The following is a 23,514-nucleotide window of genomic DNA, read 5'->3' on the forward strand; positions in this document are numbered from 1 at the left end:
TTCACAGCACTGTATTTGATCGGCCTGTATGCCAGCAGCGCAAGCCTCCCTTTTTTGCACAAGTGAATTGAGTTTGTATCTAAGAAATAGTTTTCACATTCAAAATATATATATATGTATGTTACTGCTAGCTGTTTACATAATCGTAGTGAAAATCTTTGAACAAAGAGCAAAAAATAACAAACCTCGTTATAATCTCGCAGTGGGATTTGTATTAAACTAAAGTTTAATACACTTTTTAAATAAGATTTCAAAAGTGTATTAAACTTTAGTTTTAACAAAAATGTAGTAAAAACCTCTTTATTATACTTATTGTTGAAGAAAAGGTTCAAATGAAATTAGGGTTCTGGTACATTTTGCACTTTGCATTTGCTCTATGAAAATTGTGATTTAACTTTATCATTTGTTTGACCCCTCCTGTCTCAGCCTCCAGTATTTATGCTGCAGTAGTTTGTGTCGGGGGGCTAGGGTCAGTTTGTTATATCTGGAGTACTTCTCCTGTCCTATTCGGTGTCCTGTGTGAATTTAAGTGTGCTTTCTCTAATTCTCTCTTTCCCTCTTTCTTTCTCTCTCTCGGAGGACCTGAGCCCTAGGACCATGCCCCAGGACTACCTGACATGATGACTCCTTGCTGTCCCCAGTCCACCTGGCTGTGCTGCTGCTCCAGTTTCAACTGTTCTGCCTTATTATTATTCGACCATGCTGGTCATTTATGAACATTTGAACATCTTGGCCATGTTCTGTTATAATCTCCACCCGGCACAGCCAGAAGAGGACTGGCCACCCCACATAGCCTGGTTCCTCTCTAGGTTTCTTCCTAGGTTTTGGCCTTTCTAGGGAGTTTTTCCTAGCCACCGTGCTTCTACACCTGCATTGCTTGCTGTTTGGGGTTTTAGGCTGGGTTTCTGTACAGCACTTTGAGATATCAGCTGATGTACGAAGGGCTATATAAATACATTGGATTTGATTTGTAGTGGCTATTTAAAGATATATTTGTATTTATTATCCAGGCTTCTGATAAAAATCAATGAATGAGACATTCCTAACATTACACCCTGTAACAACAACTTCGGTCCGGTCCAGCCAGCACGGAACATTGCAATAGAACAGGAATGGCTGTCATTCTATGAATTCTGTAATTGTACAGATGGGGTGAAGGGTCAATGTCTTAAGGCTGAGGTGCTGGAGGGAGATATGCTGCAGGACCAGGGGAATAGAGAGAAGGGGGGATGAGGAGAGGGGAAGAGAGGAGGACAGTGTCTTAAGGCTGAAGTGTTAGGGGGGAGATATGCAGTAGGACCAGCAGCATTCCTTTGTGAGGAGAAGAGGAGGAGAGAGGGGAGGAGAGGGTGAATTGCTAGCATGCCTTTCTGAGTGTGAGGCCTCTCTCTTTCACCACACCCTGTCGTCTAGGTAAGTTTCTGAATTGCAGGAAGAACAGGACGATGGAATAGATGGAATTCTATGTCCCAAATGGAACCTCTCACCAGAGCCCTATGAGCCCTGTTCAAAAGAAGTGGTTGGAATAGGGTGCCATGTGGGACACAAGCATAGGGTCAAAAGTCTACCCCTTGATAACCTGACCAGTCTTCTATCATATCCATCTTCTACAATTGGGATACTATAGTGGCCTGACCTCTGACTTCTTCTAGTGTAGTGTTTAGACGTTGTGAAAGTCTTTGATGGCAGGAGTGCAAAAAGTGAAAAAACATCATAAACCTCATAATAATCTAGCAATAGGGCTCTGGTCAAAGTAGTGAACTATATAGGGCAGAGGGAATATAGTGCCATTGGGATCCAACCTATGTCTTGAAGGTTTCCTGTATAAAACTGTACTTAGTGTATGCAAGATATGTTGTTGGCTTTAAGCCACAATACTTTATTGAACACTTATATTCAACCCACAGAAACACATATAAGGCCTTCCCTCTGCCTCTCTTCGGCAAATCTGACCACGACTGTCAAATCAAATCCAATAACATTTGTCACATACACATATTTAGCAGATGTTATTGCAGGTGTAGCGAAACGCTTGTGTTCCTAGCGCCAACAGTGCACTAGTGTCTAACAACTCACAACAATACACACACATCTAAAAGTAAAAGAATGGAATTAAGAAATATATACATTTTATGACATGGCATTGACAAGAATACAGTATATACTGTTCATATGAAATGAGAAAAAAGTATGTAAACGTTATTAACGTAACCAGTGTTCCATGTCTATGTACATAGGGCAGCAGCCTCTAAGGTGCTGGTGGAATCCTATTACACTGGCTCTGACGCTCGTCGTATGTGACAGGGCTTGCAGATGATAATGGATTGCAAAGGGAAAACCAGCAGTGAGACGCCCCGGGATGCAGAACTCCCAAATTAGGGAAATGCCTTTTATGCTCAGTACGAGGAATATAAAACTGAGCCTTGCAAGAAAGCCCCTTTTGTTCCCGAATGACTGTGTCACCACTCTCTATGGCCAATATGAGAAAAACTTTAAAACGGGTTAACAATCGCAAGGCCGCCGGGCCAGACTGAATACCAGGGCTTGTTCTCAAGGCATGCGCATACCAGCTGGCAAGTGTCTTCACTGACATTTTCAATATCCCCCTGTCCCAGTGTGTAATCCCAACATGTTTTAAACTGACCGCCACTGTCCATGCTCAGCCCCCTCCTATACTCACTGTTCACCCACGACAGCGTGGCCACGCAAGACTCCAACACCATCAAGTTTAATGACGACACAACGGGGGTATGCCTGATCACCGAAGGCAATGAGACAGCCTATAGGGAGGTCAGAGACTTAGCAGTGTGCTTGCAGGACAACAACCTCTCCCTCAACTTCAGTAACACCAAGGAGCTGATCGTGGACTATAGGAGAAAGGGAGTGTTTGCCCTCATCCACGGGCTGTAGTTGAGTGGGTCAAGAGCTTCAAGTGCCTTGGCATCCACATCACTAAGGACCTAACATGGTACACCTGCACAGTTGTGAAAAGGGCACATAAGTGCCTCTTCCCCCTCAGGAGGCTGAAAAGATTTGGCATGGGCCCTCAGATGCAATTCTACAGCCTGAAAAATTGCCAAAGATTCCAGCCACCCACAACAGGCTGTTCACACAGCTAATGTCCGAAAATCCATACCGGATCATCGGCTCATGATTCAACAGGCTCCAAGACAGCTACTAGTCCAAACCATAAGATAGGTAAATGGTTAATTAAATGGTTACCCGGACTATCTGCACTGAACCTATCTTGCACTGACTATATGCACACTCACAATACTATAGATACACACACACACGCCGACAAATCACAAAAACACACCGACAAATCACAAAAACACACACTTTTACATTGATCATATGCTGCTACTACTGTGTTCTTTATTTAATTATCATTGTTATCCTGATGCTGTTACGTTCCCACAAGACAAACTCAAACTCGCACCTCAGCTGAAGTGTTGCTCACCCAACATCTCTCAAGCTCAACTGGAGCACTGGGCCAGCCACTCCTCAATAACACAGGTGAAACACCTTCTGACGAAGGAGATGGACAAGCCAGCGCAGGCGTAACAACCTCAAAATATCAACAGAAAAACCAAAACATGTATCAATGCCTAGTCACTTTACCCTGCCTTTATGTACATATCTACCTCAAATACTTGGTACCAGGGCACATTGTTCTGGTACTCTCTGTATAGAGCTCCGTTCTTGTCTATTTTTTTCCTCGTTATTTTTGTCTTTCAAAAAAAATTGAACTCTGCCTCTTTGGGAAGGGCTTGTAAAGCAAGCATCTCACAGTAAAGTCTGCATCCGTTGTATTCTCAGCATGTGACTAATAAAATGTGATTTGATTTGAAACAATAGCAAAGCGGTCACCCCGCCTCTGTGGGAAAAAAGCTGAGGGATGGGCCTGGAAAACTGTAACCACTCTGAATGATGGGCCTGGAAAACTGTAACCACTCTGAATGATGGGCCTGGAAAACTGTAACCACTCTGAATGATGGGCCTGGAAAACTGTAACCACTCTGAAACTCATAGACAGAGCTATGGATGCAAGGACTGACCATCCATAATTTCAACATTATTTAACCATGTTTTAAGGCTATATAGTGCGAGTGCATTGCAACCAACAGGCGGAATGTAGAGCTGTGGTGCACATTACCGCTGGATTTCTTAAAACACTACTGTCATGACGTTGGCCTGTTGGTGAGGTTTATGACCCTCATAAATACCTTTCCCCCGTTCCTCTCTCTCTATATACTCTACAGAGTGACTCTTGAAAAGCCCTTTGTTAACATAGAGAGTCTGAAAACATCAAAAGGGTGGGGACCAGAACCATATTTCGGTAATCCAACCAGTTGAAAATATGCATTGGTCAGTTGTCATCTGAGACATTATTACTGATGATAGGATGACATAAACTGTATCTTGGAAAGTCTACACATTCTAGTTATCAGATTCACATGGAATTCTTGTGCAATTTAAATGTTTAAATATGAAACTATTTGTGAAAAAATGTCATGTAATTTTATCTTCTAAATGAGAGATTTGGTTTTCATAAGTGAACTAGGCTCAACTCAGTGGCCCCGCCCATGTGAACAGACATTGGTTGTAAACTATGAAACGCCCTTCTCACCACCACTATATAAGCCCTTAACGAAAATGTAACATTTGAGTTTCCGAGGACGTGAGGACGACGGTCCATACGTTGAAAGGGCTAATATCAAACTACAGAACTAAGCCAACTTCAGCATGAGCTTAAAGTATGGCAACTTGGTATGAACTTTGAACTCTTATTCACTAAAGAAGTGATATCTGCTAGCAGGTGAGTGAGCAGCAGCAGCTGTAAACGTGGGCTTGGAAGGGACGGACAAAGTATCTCTTCTACCAAACACACAACGTTACTACACCACATGCGTTCTACCAGACATTCTTCAGAGGACAGGAAGATCTCCGTTGGGCAACACGGCCTTCCGTCTACGACCAACCTATTGAAGCACAGCTCAGAGTAAATATTCCTTGAATTTTCCTTTTCCGAATGGGCGGTTATTTAGAACGCACAAGATTATCTATTTACGATAGCATAGTTTTACAAGGTCCGATCAGAGACCAAATTCCTTTGTTCCTCAGTCTTCCAAGGGCTTTCATTCAAAACCCAACCCCCTTTCTTTGTGTAACCAGCCGTCATATCTGTTCCGTCTGCTAGGGACGTTTTCTTTTATAACATAATTAGTAATCAATGTATTACCCATCCTGTGTATGTGTAATTCTGTGTAATTGTTTAGGTATTTAGTAAATAAATAATTCAACCACATTTTGTATTGCTGATTCAACTTGTTAGCCAGGGTTCGTGAAGATAACCAAGAATTCTACAACTTCAGATAAGACTGAATAAGGTGACGATTAAGAATTGACCGCTTTTGATGTAAAAGATTACCAGGTCTTTAAGAGTTTATTCGGAAGATAACAGCTCTATAAACATTCTTTTGTGGTGGCCCGACTTTCCAGTTAATTACATTTACATGATTAGTTCAATCAGGTAATATTAATTACAGAGAAATAATTTTATAGAATAGCATGTCATATCACTTAATCCGGCATAGCAAAGACACCACACTACTAACGGAGATGACATGCACCTGCATTTTAAAGCAAGCTTGTTTGCAACCAAAAACCCACAAGAATAAACTAGCAGAGCAGTTGATCTCTCCTTGCTACCGTGTCAAGTGATTATAATACCAGACAGCTGCTTCTAGATACTCTACTCCTGCCCACAATGAAATATTGACCTATCAGGAGCATCAGAAGCTGTAAGGCTGATGAATGTAAAAAATACAAAACAAAAAGTAGAATAACAATATAAACGAATATAGAAGTCGTATGCCCATATTTAATTCAAACAGTTCACCTTATAATGGCAAAATAATAGAATGTATGCCATTTGAAATACATGTAACTTCATTAGTCTACATTTTTATTTGATAAAAACAATATAGATCATAAAACTCAATCACGAATGACTTGATTTAGCTACACATTTCAAATACCAGGAATATTTTACACCCACTCATGATAATAAATTACCAAACCAAACCATTTTTTTTTTTACAGTTTAATGGATTACATAGATTGGAAACAAATAAAATAATAAGAGAAGCATACACGGACATCAGTTTTCCATTCATACAACATGTTGGGTAAATTACCACAGTATATTTGCTGTTGAAAACAAGGAACTACTTTATTTCAATTGTACGGAACGATTGTCAAATAGATAAATCGCCAATAGTCTGCTCAAAACACAGTACTAAGTTCTTCCGAAACCGCTCTAGGATTTCACCATGATTTTAAAACAGTTACAGAGTTTAATTGCTGTGATTGAAGAAATCTGAAGATGGATCAACAACATTGTAGTTACTACACAATACTAACCTAATTTAAAAAATGAAAAGAAGGAAATCTGTACAGAATACAAAGATTCCAAATGCATCCATGCATCCTGTTTGCAATAAGGCATTAAAGTAATACTGGGAAAACCAAAAAATGGCAAAGAAATTTAGTTTTTGTCCTGAATACAAAGAATTATGTTTGGGTCAAATCCAACACAACACATCAATGATTACCACTCTTCGTATTTTCAACCATGGTGGTGGCTGCATTATGCTCTGAATATTCTCGTCATTTGCAAGGATAAGGGAGTTTTGGGGGGGGGGATAAATATAAAGCAAAGGCAAAATCCTAGAGGAAAACCTGCTTCTGACTGCTTTCCTACAGACAGTAGGACAATAACCTAAAACTCAAGGCCAAATATACACTGGAGTTGCTTACCAAGACGACATTGAATATCCCTGAGTGGCCTAGTTACAGTTTTGACTCAAATCAGCTTGAAAATCTATGTCGAGACTTGAAAATGGCTGTCTTAGCAATGATCGACAACCAACTTGACAGTGCTTAAATAATTGTAAAAAGAATACATGGTAAATATTCTACAATCCAGGTGTGCAAAGCTCTAAGAGACATATCCAAAAAGACTCACAGCTGTAATCATTAGCAACGGTGATTCTAACATGTATTGAGTTGAATACTTATCTAATCAACATATGTAACTTTTTATTTTTCATTCATCATTAAATAAATTCAGAATTCTTCTTCCACTTTGACATTACATAAAGAAATCTGACAGTTAAATCCATGTTAATTGCTACAAAATGTGGAAAAAGTCAAGGGTTGTGAATACTTTCTGAAAGCACTGTAAGTGAGGAGGACACGTCCCCCACAACATTCCAGAGGGCTATTTTGTCCCTCACAATCATTTGCAGTCCACTGAATGCTTAGTTCATATAGCCATGTTTTTTTAAGTCACTACTTTTGACTTTTAATTCACTCTGTACTATCCCATGGGCAAATTTTCAAATGCATATCATTGCTCTTACCATACTACACTTGGAAGAGAAAAAAACGATTTAACCTCCAATAGCCGCTAAATAAGGTTGTGTCCAAAAGTGTGGATTCCGTTTTCTTCCTACAACTTTGGCTCTAAATGTTGAAGGGTTTAAGCAATCAGTTACACACACACACACACACACAAACACACACACACACACACACACACACACACACACACACACACACACACACACACACACACACACACACACTCACACTCACACTCACACTCACACTCACACTCACACACACACACACTACCAGATTATAACAGTAACTTTCTGATGCAAACCATACATATTTCACGGAAAGGTCTACACTTGTTATATTCGGGGCATGTGACAAATGAAGTTTGATTTGATTTCAATTTGGGTGACCTTGACATATACTGTAATTGTGTGTTATTTTGTGCATTTATTAAGGTAATGGCAGTAAGGACAAATTCAAATGTTTAATACATTTTTTTTACACATTTGTTTCTGAGACCCCCGGTGTCTTAACATGAACAATCAAATAGCTTGATTGTCCATGTTATTACTGTCTTAAAACAACGCTATGTGTTAGGGTAGTAGATAAAAAAAAATGTTTGTAATAGAAAATCAATGGGCAATTATCTTTTAACCAAGCACTCCACAGAGGAAGAAGGCCATACCTTACTGGTCCCTGGCACAGAAAAATGCTGAAAGAAACCATGTTTCCTTACCTTGAAAGCAGTCTAAGCAGAGAGGTCAGTTATGCAACTACACTCAAACAGTCATTAAAAAATGAAAAGGTTTGGTTTTTATCCAAAAATGATTTTTTTTTTACCACAAATATGCATTCATGAAAAAATGGATAGATTTTTGGAAGATTTTACACAATTTGATATTTTTCTAAAGACCTCTTTCTACTGTAACTACAATGCGGGAAAAACATATGTAGAAGTTCAAGCAGTGAAGCTACGAGAAACCCTAATACATTTGTTGCCGTTATTCTTTTTCTTGCGTAATGGAAAATTCTAATGCAAATTCCTGTGAGATGGTAAAGAAGGTAAAGGGCCAAGGGACACATCCTCTTAAACAATGCCATGTCAATTGGCTACATGGTGGCACTATAACAAGCAGTTGAAGATGAACATTTTAAAGGTCATTCCCCTTAACCTAGGAGACCTGAAATGTTGTACATAGGTCCCTCTCCTCACAAGGAACAAATTTGCCTCAAGGACCCATAAGGTCCGCCATTAAGGATTTTTCACAATTTAGAAAATGGTGAAAGACACTTAAAATGCTACTCTTCTGGCACCGAAAGAAGGGTGTGCACAAAACTTTATATGTGGCATCTATGGACAAAGCACTCTCAACACAATATGTTCCAGACTAGTAGCTCTAATACATGGCCGCTACTGACCAATAAACTTTCACATGGGCGTGGTCTGGCACATAAATCATATATTCATATTTGTATTGTAACAAAACGTATACATTCTGCATGTTCCTAACAATGTCAAGACTCAAACAAATGCAAGCATATTCAGATGGCCACAACGTTGTGCTATAACGGGCACGTTTATATCTCTTCATCTGTTTGACGTAGAGTGATAACATTTGACACGCATGTTCAGGGATGTGAGTCTAGCTCATCCCTAATCCAACCCCCACGAAAGACACAAATTCATATACAGGTTTTTGTAGAGGTGCGAGGGCTGCCACACTAGGTGCCAGGAGACCTGTTGTTCTGGGGTGTGACACTGGGCAAAAATGGTCAAATACCAGGGGAAATCTTAAACTGTATATTTCTGTATATCTGAAATTGTATGCTCCAGATACGTATGTCCTTCATTTCATATACAGAGCTAGGATATGCTCCGTGATGGGACAGTTTCTACATGCTTCTAATCCGGACCTCAGAAATATCCCTGCTATCTTATGAGTCCAGGGAGATATCTGGGGTGAGATACGTTCAACACACACCAACAATACTATTTCAGAATGTTGGGGGGACAAAGTTGCGCCCCTGCACATCACAATGTCACAGATGTCTCAGGTTTTGAGGGAGCGTGAAATTGGCATGTTGACTGCAGGAATATCCACCAGAGCTGTGGTAGATCATTTAATGTTAATTTCCAACCTCGTTTTAGAGAATTTTCTGTAGGTCCAATCGTCCTCACAACCGCAGAACACGCGCAACTTCGCCAGTCCAGGACTTCGACTGTCACGTTCTGACCTTAGTTCTTTTATTATGTCTTTGTTTTAGTATGGTCAGGGCGTGAGTTGGGTGGGTTGTCTATGTTCGTTTTTCTATGTTGTGTTTTGCGTTTGGCCTGGTATGGTTCTCAATCAGAGGCAGGTGTCGGTAGTTGTCTCTAATTGAGAATCATACTTAGCCTTTTTTCACCTGTGTTTCGTGGGTGATTATTTTCTGTTCTGTGTTTTGTATTTCACTGTTCAGGACTGTTTCATTTTCGTTGGTTTCGTTTTCATATAATAAACACAATATGGACACTTACCACGCTGCGCATTGGTCCTCCGATCCTTCTTACTACTCCTCCTCAGAAGAGGAGGACGAGAATCGTCACATCGACATCCAGCTTCTTCACCTGCGGAATCGTCTGAGATCAGACACCCGGGCAGCTGATGAAACTGAGGAGTATTTTGGTCTGTAATAAATCCCTTTTGTGGGGAAAACCCAGTCTGATTGGCTGGGCCTACAACCCCAGTGATTGGGCCTATGCCTTGACAGCCCCACCGATGGCTGCGCCTTTGCCAATCATGTGTAATCTATCGATTAGGGCCTAGTGAATTTATTTCAATTGACTGATTTGTATGCTGTAGCATTAAGATTTCCCTTCACTGGAACTAAGGGGCCTGGAAATGAAAAAACAACCACAGACCATTATTCCTCCTACACTAAACTTTACTGTTGTTACTATGCATCGGAGTAGGTAGCGTTCTCCGGCATCCGTCGGATGTTCCAGAGTCCTATGGTGGCGAGCTTTACATCACTCCAGCCAACGCTTGACATAGCGCATGGTGATTTTAGACTTGTGTGCGGCTGCTCTGCCATGGAAACCCATTTCATGAAGCTCCCAACTAACAGTTTTTGTGCTGATGTTGCTTCCAGAGGCAGTTTTGATCTCGGTAGTGAGTGTTGCAACCGACAACAGACTATTTTTATTCTCCACGCACTTCAGCACTCGGCGGTCCTGTTCTTTGAGCTTTTGTGGCTTACCATTTCGCAGCTGAGCCGTTGTTACTCCTAGACGTTTCCACTTCTCAGAGGAATGATTTGGGTTTTGCGTTTCTCCTGAAGGAGGTTACGGGAGGAGAGGAATGATTTTGGTGTGGCATTTCTCCTGAAGGAGATTAGGGGAGGAGAGGAATGACTCAGATTATTTGTCACGTGCACAGGATACAATAGGTGTAAAACAGTATGGTAAAATAATTACTTTCAAGTTCTTTCCCAACAATACAGTATTTAATATCAAAGCGTAACTGACTAAATAATGAAAGACAAGCACTGTAGTTTTGAATTCTGTTGAGTTAGTGTGAAGAGGTGGACACATTATTGCTGTCTATGAATAAGGACAAACCACCTGGTACCAACAACCTGAATGGTAAATTACTGAGGTTGGCAGCAGAACACATTACGACTCCTATTTGCCACTTCTTCAGTTAAACTCTAAAAGAACAAAGCCGTTGATATTGAATTTGGCCTTCACTACCTTAGCCCATAGAAACACATTGAATAACACATTCATCAATGGCAAAAATGACAGTCAAAAAATGAATCATAAGGAATAAGGTTTTGAAGCGTCTTATGGATTTACATCCTCTGTCTTATCATGGATCGAGAGTTACTTACAGTTGAAGTCAGAAGTTTACATACACTTTAGCCAAATACATTTAAACTCAGTTTTTCACAATTCCTCACATATAATCAGAATAAAAATTTGCTGTCTGAGGTAAGTTAGGATCACTACTTTATTTTAAGAATGTGAAATGTCAGAATAATAGTAGAGAGAATGGTTTATTTCAGCTTTCATTTCTTTCATCACATTCCCAGTGGGTCAGAAGTTTACATACACTCAATTAGTATTTGGTAGCATTGCCTTTAAATTGTTTAACTTGGGTCAAACGTTTCCACAAGCTTCCCACTATAAGTTGGGTGAATTTTGGCCCATTCCTCCTGACAAAGCTGGTGTAACTGAGTCAGGTTTGTAGGCCTCCTTGCTCGTACACACTTTTTCAGTTCTACCCACAAATTTTCTATAGGATTGAGGTCAGGGCTTTGTGATGGCCACTCCAATACCTTGACTTTGTTGTCCTTAAGCCATTTTTCCACAACTTTGGAAGTATGCTTGGGGTCATTGTCCATTTGGAAGATCCATTTGCGACCAAGCTTTAACTTCCTGACTGATGTCTTGAGATGTTGCTTCAATATATCCACATCGTTTTCCGTCCTCACGGTGCCATCTATTTTGTGAAGTGCACCAGTCCCTCCTGCAGCAAAGCACCCACACAACATGAAGCTGCCACCCCCTTGCTTCACAGATGGGATGGTGCTCTTCGGCTTGCAAGCTTCCCCATTTTTCCTCCAAACATAACGATGGTCATTAAGGCCAAACAGTTCTATTTTTGTTTCATCAGACCAGAGGACATTTCTCCAAAAAGTACGATCTTTGTCCCCATGTACAGTTAAAAACTGTAGTCTGGCTTTTTTATGGCGGTTTTGGAGCAGTGGCTTCTTCCTTGCTGAGCGGCCTTTCATGTTATGTCGATATAGGAATTGTTTTACTGTGGATATAGATACTTTTGTACCTGTTTCCTCCAGCGTCTTCACAAGGTCCTTTGCTGTTGTTCTGGGATTGGTTTGCACATTTCACACCAAAGTACGTTCATTTCTAGGAGACAGAACGAGTCTCCTTCCTGAGCGGTATGACGGCTGCGTGGTCCCATGGTGTTTATATTTGCATACTACTGTTTGTACAGATGAAGGTGGTACCTTCAGGCGTTTGGAAATTGCTCCCAAGGATGAACCAGACTTGTGGAGGTCTACAATATATTTTCTGAGGTCTTGGCTGATTTCTTTTCATTTTCCCATGATGTCAAGCAAAGAGGCACTGAGTTTGAAGGGTGGCCTTGAAATACATCCACAGATACACCTCCAATTGATTCAAATTATGTCAATTAGCCAACAGAACCTTCTAAAGCCTTGACATCATTTTCTGGAATTTTCCAAGCTGTTTGAAGGCACAGTCAACTTAGTGTATGTAAACTTCTGACCCACTGGAATTGTGATACAGTGACTTATAAAGTGAAATAATCTGTCTGTAAACAATTGTTGGAAAAATGACTTGTGTCATGCACAAAGTAGATGTCATAACCAACTTGCCAAAACTATAGTTTGTTAACAAGAAATGTGTGGAGAAGTTAAAAAACGAGTTTGAATGCAAGAGCATAGACTTATCCTTACCTTTTGAAGTAGATAGTGAATCTCAGACAAGATATCAGATGCGTCCCATTCTCTATGTTATGCGCTGTGAGCCATGGTCAAAGTGCAGTACATAGGGAATAGGGAGCCATTTGGAGGACATGCATATTCCTGTGTGCTAGGCTAATCTCCTCTATATCATGGAAGAGTTGATACCTGTTATTCCTGTGTGCTAGGCTAATCTCCTCTATATCATGGAAGAGATGATACCTGTTATTCCTGTGTGCTAGGCTTATCTACTCTTTATCATGGAAGAGATGATACCTGTTATTCCTGTGTGCTAGGCTAATCTCCTCTATATCATGGAAGAGATGATACCTGTTATTCCTGTGTGCTAGGCTAATCTCCTCTATATCATGGAAGAGATGATACCTGTTATTCCTGTGTGCTAGACTAATCTCCTCCATGTGATGGAAGAGATGATACCTGCAATTCCTGTGTGCTAGGCTAATCTCCTCCTTGTGATGGAAGAGATGATACCTGTTATTCCTATGTGCTAGGCTAATCTACTCCATGTGATGGAGGAGGTGATACCTGTTATTCCTGTGTGCTAGGCTAATCTACTCTTTGTGGTGGAAGAGATCATACCTAATATTCCTCAGCCCTTCATGAGCTGAATCTGCTCTGATGTGATAGTACTGGAATTCATCAGATAAGTGGAATGACTGGGGGTACTCCAAGAGAGGTTAGGGAAACACTGCACTCATCTGCACACTGAAGTACTCAGTGAAATTGTCTTGATGGCTTCTCTTTCACTGTCTGTATATCTGTGTGTCTCTCTCTTTCTCTCTCAGGAGACTATCAACATGGTGATGTTGACCATTCTTCTGCTGGTCAGTGCTGCCTTTGCACTGGGTGATAACCTAACTCTGGACGAAGCAAGTAAGAGAGTTCATCTCACGCTTTACAGCATTCATTCAATCATTCATGCAATGTGTGTGTGTGTGTGTGTGTGTGTGTGTGTGTGTGTGTGTGTGTGTGTGTGTGTGTGTGTGTGTGTGTGTGTGTGTGTGTGTGTGTGTGTGTGTGTGTGTGTGTGTGTGTGTGTGTGTGTGTGTGTGTACTGTAGATCAGTCCGTCTCTACCCACCTTTAAAGTCGGCTGCAATTTCTAACGTGCCCTGTGTCTTCTCCTTACAGATGCTATGATGGGATCTGCAGCAGATTTTAAAAAAGCCCCACAGGCTGGTTCCAGTTTAATTCACGCTGCTTCATGTTTGTCCAGACTGCAAGGACATGGCCTGAAGCAGAGGTATAATGCTTAGCTTTACTGTGAATTAAAGAAGTTCAATTGAATTCAACTGGCTTATTTGGATTGACGATACATTAAAGGGGATTTGGCCTTATCTAAACAGGAACATGCCTCATGTAAAGTACTGAACCTCCACTTTAAGTTATTGTCTAATTTAGAATTTTCTATAGTCTTTGCAATATTTGTTTAATGTGTGGAGTCAGAACTCCTGTATATTGTAACCCACAGGCCATGGGTTAAGACAGAGATAAACTAATATCTCGAAGAGGCTATTTCAAAGAACATTAGTTGTGATGGACAATATTTGATTGTGAGAGTCTTAGACCACAAATTCTCAAAAAGACTGGACAACTGACTAATACCTATGTTATGACATGTCTTTGTCCCTGTCTATGGCTTGCTCTAGCGCCACTGTATGTTCCTTGGAGCAAACCTGGCGTCTGTGCACAGCTCTGAGGAGTCCCAATTTCTACAGGCGGTGGTGTTGATCAAGACTGGCGATTTCCCTCTGACCTGGATTGGAGGATATGATGCTGTTCAGGCAAATGTGGAAAAGGTACCCAATTGTCATATTTGAAAAAAGTTAAAATACCTTAATAGAAAATTACTACAGTAAAAGTGAAATGTTTACTTTCCTGGACAGTTCCGCTATAGTATACTCACAGATTTAGAGGATTTTTGGTATACTTATCATTATGTCAAGGGCCACTCCTGAAGTCAGTTCCCATATAATTTATGCCTGACACGATCAAATCAAATTTTATTAGTCACATGCCCTCGAATACAAAAGGTGTAGACCTTACAGTGAAATGCTTACTTACGAGCCTCTAACCAACAATGCAATTTTTAGAATAAGAAAAAGTAACAATTAATTAGAGCAGTAAAATACAGTAAAATACAATAGCGAGACTATTTATATATATACTGTATACAGGGGGTACCGGTACAGAGTCAATGTGCGGGGGCACCGGTTATATGGACATGTAGGTAGAGTTATTAAAGTGACTATGCTTAGATAATAACAACAGAGATTAGCAGCGGTGTAAAAGAGGGGGAGAGGAGGCAATGCAAATAGTCTGGGTGGCCATTTGATTAGATGTTCAAGAGTCTTATGGTTTGGGGGTAGAAGCTGTTCAGAAGCCTCTTGGACCTAGACTTGCCATGCGGTAGCCGCTTGCCGGTAGAAGAGAGAACAGTCTATGACTGGAGTGGCTGGAGTCTGACCATATTTAGGGCCATCCTCTGACACCTCCAGGTATAGAGGTTGTGGATGCAGGAAGCTTGGCCCCAGTGATGTACTACCCTCTGTAGTATCTCTTTGCATACCCTTAATTCTTGCCTAATATCTTGGCATGCATAATTTTTTATTTTTTTTACCAATTCTGATATTTTTAATAATGTGATAGGCATTCTGCACTGAGTCACACAGTATAATGGTTGTTAAAAGCAGAATATTGATAATATTACCGTTATGTTCACACAGACATTCCAGTTTAACAATTCTAAATCACTTTGGCACAGTAGGCATCAAGTCACTTGCCAATAATGTCGCATAACACATTTGAAATTGGTGATATTCTTACCGAACACTATTGAAGTTGACAATAGCCCCTAGATGCTGTCAAATGCCCAATTTTTTTAAGAATTGCATATTTTTTTTTACCAAACATGATATTCCGCTTGAAATAACATGATGTAGATTAATGAAATAATCAGAAGAAAAATAGGCATCAAGTTACTTTCCGAAATGTTGCATAAATGCTTGAAAGGGCTATTATTTTTACCGAACACCATTAAAGTTTACATAGCCCTTAAATGCTTTCAATTACCCAATTCTATAAGCATGTCCAATTTAGGCATTCTTTTAACAACATGATATTCCGCTTGAAAAAACATGGTTATTGAAATAATCGGAAACAATATGTGATTATTTATTAGCCTAGTGGTTAGATGTATTAGACATATCATGTGAATAAGGCCTCATGTGAAATCATTGTCTTAAGCACAAGAGATGCTGTGTCATGTAGGTCTAGATTATTTATGGGTTGATCATATAAAAATATCAAAACATTATGTTAACAACTCCAAAGAAATGTCCTGTCTGTGGTGGAGGAAGCACTGACTCACTGCCTTTTTCTATTATCAAAACACCTGCTGGTAACTCTTAACTGGTTAGGACTGCTCATGAGGTGTCCTAAATATCTGCTGACTAGGTGTGACTCTTATGACTGATGAGACTTCATGTATAGCTTTTATTTTTATCCATAAGATAAAGATGTTTTCATAACTTACGACCAATACTCTGAGACGCTTTGTGGATACGGCCCCAGATCTAGGATTGGAAGTTCTTATAGATGCCCACTGCAGTAGCCACTGACACACAGTGTGTTGTATTGGGATAGCATAGTAGGCTAGAGTGAGTACTATGGCATCATAGGTCCTTAATTGTTTTAATATCTAAATATGTTTTAACATTCTGAAAGTTCTTTGGCAGTGATTTCAGTTTATAATGTTGACGTCTGCGCTACACCATTTAAATGAATGGGGATAGAACACGCTATATAGTTTTAAAAATATATGAATGGAAGAAAAAAGCTGTTTTGATGCAATCTAAGTTGAGTCAGCCTGCACATTTCCATGTTGAGTTGGTGCTTGTATCTTAAATGGATCAAGAGCACTGGCTAATCTGAAGGCACCTTTGAAGTCTATGGAGCTTTTATGCACATTTTAAATGGTTATTGTTCAAAAAGTACAAGAAGTATCAACAATCTTTTGACCAGCGATCAACATAATTTGAGTCCGTCTCTATATCAGCCTGTACATGTCAATGTTGATTTAATGTTTGTAGCATTAACATTTCAAGAGCAATGACTAATCCAAATATTTCCCACTGAATCCTATGGAGCTTTTATGCAAATTTAAAACGGCTATAGTTCAAAAAGTACAAATGGTATCAAAAAGTAAGCTATTCCAGACCATTCTGCCCATTTGGAAGTTTGTATGGCATTTCTAGCTTAAAGCTGGAATCCATAATATTGAAACGGCCACTTACGTTTACGATATTACAATAAAGAACTTACTTCAAATAGCGGTCTTTTCAAACAGCACTTACACTAAAAGGGCATTATCATATTTTTCACAGAATTATTACAATCCTCAGTGTGGAAATATATAATATATACTGCTCAAAAAAATAAAGGGAACACTAAAATAACACATCCTAGATCTGAATTAATGAAATATTCTTATTAAATACTTTTTTCTTTACATAGTTGAATGTGTTGACAATAAAATCACACAAAAATTATCAATGGAAATCAAATTTATCAACCCATGGAGGTCTGGATTTGGAGACACACTCTAAATTAAAGTGGAAAACCACACTACAGGCTGATCCAACTTTGATGTAATGTCCTTAAAACAAGTCAAAATGAGGCTCAGTAGTGTGTGTGGCCTCCACGTGCCTGTATGACCTCCCTACAACGCCTGGGCATGCTCCTGATGAGGTGGTGGATGGTCTCCTGAGGGATCTCCTCCCAGACCTGGACTAAAGCATCCGCCAACTCCTGGACAGTCTGTGGTGCAATGGAGTGGATGGAGTGAGACATGATGTCCCAGATGTGCTCAATTGGATTCAGGTCTGGGGAACGGGCGGGCCAGTCCATAGCATCAATGCCTTCCTCTTGCAGGAACTGCTGACACACTCCAGCAACATGAGGTCTAGCATTGTCTTGCATTAGGAGGAACCCAGGGCCAACCGCACCAGCATATGGTCTCACAAGGGGTCTGAGGATCTCATCTCGGTACCTAATGGCAGTCAGGCTACCTCTGGCGAGCACATGGAGGGCTGTGTGGCCCCCCACCCCACACCATGACTGACCCACCGCCAAACCGGTCATGCTGGAGGATGTTGAAGGCAGCAGAATGTTCTCCACGGCGTCTCCAGACTGTCACGTCTGTCACATGTGTTCAGTATGAACCTGCTTTCATCTGTAAAGAGCACAGGGCGCCAGTGGCGAATTTGCTAATCTTGGTGTTCTCTGGCAAATGAAAAACATCCTGCACGGTGTTGGGCTGTAAGCACAACCCCCACCTGTGGACGTCGGGCCCTCATACCACCCTCATGGAGTCTGTTTCTGACCGTTTGAGCAGACACATGCACATTTGTGGCCTGCTGGAGGTCATTTTGCAGGGCTCTGGCAGTGCTCCTCCTGCTCCTCCTTGCACAAAGGCGGAGGTAGCGGTCCTGCTGCTGGGTTGTTGCCCTCCTACGGCCTCCTCCACGTCTCCTGATATACTGGCCTGTCTCCTGGTAGCGCCTCCATGCTCTGGACACTACGCTGACAGACACCGCAAACCTTCTTGCCACAGCTCGCATTGATGTGTCATCCTGGATGAGCTGCACTACCTGAGCCACTTGTGTCGGTTGTAGACTCCGTCTCATGCTACCACTAGACTGAAAGCACCGCCAGCATTCAAAAGTGAATAAAACCAGCCAGGAAGCATAGGAACTGAGAAGTGGTCTGTGGTCCTCACCTGCAGAACCACTCCTTTATTGGGGGTGTCTTGCTAATTGCCTATAATTTCCACCTGTTGTCTTTTCCATTTGCACAAAAGCATGTGAAATGTATTGTCAATCAGTGTTGCTTCCTAAGTGGACAGTTTGATTTCACAGAAGTGTGATTGACTTGGAATTACATTGTGTTGTTTAAGTGTTCCCTTTATTTTTGTTGAGTAGTGTATATATATCCGACTTCAACTGTATATCCGGTATATAATATATTTCCACACTATGAGGATTGGAATAATTCTGTGAAAAATATGAAGTTTACATACACTTAGGGTGGAATCATAAAAACGTGTTTTTCAACCACTCCACAAATGTCTTGTTAACAAACTATAGTTTTGGCAAATCGGTTAGGACATCTACTTTGTGCATGACACAAGTAAGGGTAGGGTAGCCTAGTGGTTAGAGTGTTGGACTAGTAACCGGAAGGTTGTGAGTTCAAACCCCCAAGCTGACAAGGTACAAATCTGTCGTTCTGCCCCTGAACAGGCAGTTAACCCACTGTTCCTAGGCCGTCATTGAAAATAAGAATTTGTTCTTAACTGACTTGCCTGGTTAAATAAAGGTGAAAAAAAAAAAAAAAAAAAAAAAAAAAAATTTGTTCAACAATTGTTTACAGACAGATTGTTTCACTTATAATTCATTGTATCACAATTCCAGTGGGTCAGAAGTTTACATACACCAAGTTGACTGTGCCTTTAAACAGCTTGGAAATTTCCAGAAAATTATGTCATGGCTTTAGAAGCTTCTGATAGGCTAATTGACATCATATGAGTTAATTTGAGGTGTACCTGTGGATGTATTTCAATGCCTACCTTCAAACTCAGTGCCTCTTTGCTTGACATCATGGGAAAATTAAAATAAATCAGCCAAAAAAGAATTATAAACCTCCACAAGTCTGGTTCATCCTTGGGAGCAATTTCCAAACACCTGAAGGTACCACATTAATCTGTACAAACAATAGTACGCAAGTTTAAACACCATGGGACCACGCAGCCGTCATACACCAGCTCTGTCAGGAGGAATGGGCAAAAATTCACCTAACTTATTGTGGGAAGCTTGTGGAAGGCTACCTGAAACGTTTGACACAAGTTAAACAATTTAAAGGCAATGCTACCAAATACTAATTGAGTGTATGTAAACTTCTGACCCACTGGGAATGTGATGAAAGAAATAAAAGCTGAAATAAGTCAGTCACTCTACTATTATTCGGACATTTCACATTCTTAAAATAAAGTGGTGATCCTAACTGACCTAAGACAGGGAATTTGTACTAGGATTAAATGTGAGGAATTGTGAAAAACTCAGTTGAAATGTATTTGGCTAAGGTGTATGTAAACTTCCGACTTCAGCTGTACATATACAACACAGGGAAATCAAGTTTTTCACTGCACTGGACCTTTAAGGATTTTATCAAGAGTGGAAACATTTGAAACTATATAAATTGGGATTGTGTTGTATTTTTGTATCAAACCATGTTGTAATTTAATGTTTCACAAATTCTCTATATTTATTATTTATTTTTAGTGTGTTCGTGGTAACTTTTCCATTGTTTATTAATAGAACAACGGGATAAAACTCAATAGTAAACCTTTATATTTCTTCCAGGTATACAGTTATTAGGCTAGTAAGCCTACAGTGGCATAGTGTACTTTGTTGAAGAAACAATGTCTGAATAGGAATGTGATAGAGTAATGTGTTATTCGTTGGAAGTCGTTATCTTAAAGCTGGAATCCTTAATGGTGAAACATCCATATTCGTTTGCGATATTACAACAACAAAGATGTTACTGCAAACAACGAACACTGTTTTTTCCCTCTGACATCTTCACATGCGCTAGAAGACACAATGTACAATGTACTGCAATGTTTTTAACATGCTGCACAACGCTTCTCAGCTCTGCTACAAAAACAATAACAATGGTGGTGGTGCGGTCAGTGGTGCCGTTTCCCTCTACTGCAGATTCCATCTTTTAACAGTTGTAGACATGTTTTTTATTTATTTTACCTTTATTTAACCAGACAAGTAAGTCAGTTAAGAACAAATTCTTATTTTCAATGATGGCCTAGGAACAGTGGATTAACTGCCTGTTCAGGGGCAGAATGACAGATTTGTACCCTGTCAGCTCGGGGGTTTGAACTTTCAACCTTCCAGTTACTAGTCCAACGCTCAAACCACTAGGCTACCCTGCCGCCCCTTATGACCATCATTCTGACCATTGAAGTCTATGGCCATTGAAATGCATTGGGATTTTGAAAATGTGGAAGAATATGTTTTTTTTTCAACCAATGGTTTCAGTGCCAGTCTGCACGCTCAGCAATTTCTTTGACACTGAGACATAACTTCTTCCCCACAGGACAGGCTATGGTTCTGGAGTGACGGATCTAAATTTGATCACCAGAACTGGGCGAAAGACGAGCCCAATAACTATAAGGGTGCCAGAGAGCCATGTGTTCAGATGAACTTTGGAGGTACAGTAAGCCCACTATCATTCACTGATCCATTCATCAAATTAAACGTTATTCATAGTAAGTATAACAAATAAATCTGACACACACACACACACACACTTTTATTTGAATTGTTGTGTGTATATCTGAATTGATTTGAGAGGTCATTTCTATTCTGTGTTTCCTCTTAAGGTAAAGATGCCTGGAATGATGAATTATGTGGAAGGAGATATCCCTCTGTGTGCTCCATAAGAAATTGTTCAATCCATCAAACTATCAACTGAAATCCAAAATTCCACTCTGTAGTGTCAGCATCCTAACTGAACATATTTTATGGTAAAATAAAAATACTTTTTGAAGATTATTTGTTTCTGTAAAATGAAAGTTTTAATTACTTGTTGTACATAAATGTTGTGGTTTGTTGTCAATAAAAATGGGTTTGTTTGTGCATTATTTTCTCTCGTGAGTTTTTATTAAGCATGAATGATAGCGCCATATTTGTCAAGGCCTTTGAAATGTTTCTTAAAGATACATTCTAGCATCTGTTCAGTGGTCATTTCAATTATTTGATCATTAATCTTGAAGAATATAATGAATATAATTATCAGGTTTGAAGGTAAGACCCAGATGCAGACTGCGTCAAAGTAACAATATGGGTACAGGGTCAGGACAGGCAAGGGTCAACAACCAGGAAGATAGGAAAAGAGAGACTGGGGAAAAGCAGGAGCTTACAAAAACGTTGGTTGGCTTGACAAACAAGACGAGCAACAGAAACAGAGAACAAAGGTATAAATACCCAGGGGATAATGGGGAAGATGGGCGTAACCTGGAGGGGGGTGGAGACAATCACAAATACAGGTGAAACAGATCAGGGTGTGACAATATAGCTTTAAAATAAGTCATGTGGATGTCATAGACTATCAGAGCATCGTCCATGAATTTGAGAGTTGTTACATTTCCCTACACCAGTGGTTCCCAAACTTTCTATAGTCCCGTACCCCTTCAAACATTCAACCTCCAGCTGCATACCCCCTCTAGCACCAGGGTCAGCGCACTCTCAAATGATGTTTTTGCCATCATGGTAAGCTTGCCACACACACGATACAATACATTTATTAAACATTAAAATGAGTGTGAGTTTTTCACAACCTGGCTCGTGGGAAGTAACAAAGAACTCTTATAGGACCCGGGCACAAATAAAAATATAATAATCAATCTTTTTGCTCTTTATTTATCCATCTTACAACTTTATTTGTTCATTGAAAATTGTGAATAACTCACCACAGGTTAATGACAAGGGTGTGCTTGAAAGGATACAGGGGCCCATTATCAGCAACCATCACTCCTGTGTTCCAATGGCATGTTGAGTTAGCTAATCCAAGTTTATCATTTTAAAAGGCTAATGAATCATTAGAAAACCATTTTGCAATTGTTAGCACAGCTATAAACCGTTGTTCTGATTGAAGCAATAAAACTGGCCTTTAGACTAGTTGAGAATCTGGAGCATCAGCATTTGTGGGTTTGATTTCAGGCTCAAAATGGCTAGAAACAAAGAACTTTCCTCTGAAACTCATCTGTTCTGAGAAATGAAGGCTATTCCTTGTGAGAAATTGCCAAGAAACTGAATCTCGTACAATGCTGTGTACAACTCTTCACAGAACAGCATAAACTGGCTCTAACCAGAATAGAAAGAGGAGTGGGAGACCCCGGTGCACAACTGAGCAGGGGATAAGTACATCAGAGTGGCTAGCTTGAGAAACTGTAACGATTCCCGTTGGTGGAAGGAGAGGAGGAGCAAAATGCAGCGTGGTAAGTGTTCATCATATTTTAATTGAAAAACGGAACACTACACAAAATAACAACAAAGAGAAAACGAAACAGTTCTGCCAGGTGAACAGACACTAAACCGAAATTAAACACCCACAACCAAAATGGAGGAAACAGGCTACCTAAGTATGATTCTCAATCAGAGACAACGAACGACACCTGCCTCTGAGAACCATACTAGGCCAAACACATAGAAATATAACAGAGAAAAAAGAAGACTACCCACCCCAACTCACGCCCTGACTAACCTAACACAAAGACATAAAAAAGGAACTAAGGTCAGAACGTGACAGAAACAGACGCCTCTCAAGTCCTCATCTGCAGCTTCATTAAATAGTACCCGCAAAACACCAGTCTCAACATCAACAGTGAAGAGGCGACTCAGGGATAAAAAATGTTTTTTTTAAATTCTTATTTAACCAGGTAGGCTAGTTGAGAACAAGTTCTCATTTGCAACTGCGACCTGGCCAAGATAAAGTAAAGCAGTTTGACACATACAACAACAGA

General features: G+C 40.2%; 1 protein-coding gene across 2 annotated transcripts; it reads left to right on the forward strand.

Annotated features, from left to right (window-relative positions):
* Positions 1-14,051: 14,051 nt before the first annotated feature.
* On the forward strand, positions 14,052-21,630 carry LOC110521322 (ladderlectin-like). Of its 2 annotated transcripts, none has more exons than XM_036968675.1 (4): positions 14,052-14,163; positions 14,570-14,719; positions 21,087-21,258; positions 21,373-21,630. In XM_036968675.1, the coding sequence occupies exons 1-4, from the start codon at positions 14,125-14,127 to the stop codon at positions 21,462-21,464; spliced, it is 453 nt and encodes a 150-aa protein (XP_036824570.1). In that variant the 5' UTR covers positions 14,052-14,124; the 3' UTR covers positions 21,465-21,630. The 2 variants fall into 2 exon arrangements, with proteins under 2 accessions (XP_036824570.1, XP_021454479.1); XM_021598804.2 differs by having other exon boundaries at positions 21,087-21,201.
* The last annotated feature ends 1,884 nt before the right edge of the window (positions 21,631-23,514 follow it).

Source organism: Oncorhynchus mykiss, chromosome 30 (genome assembly GCF_013265735.2).
Source record: "Oncorhynchus mykiss isolate Arlee chromosome 30, USDA_OmykA_1.1, whole genome shotgun sequence".
Taxonomy (NCBI): Eukaryota; Metazoa; Chordata; class Actinopteri; order Salmoniformes; family Salmonidae; genus Oncorhynchus; species Oncorhynchus mykiss.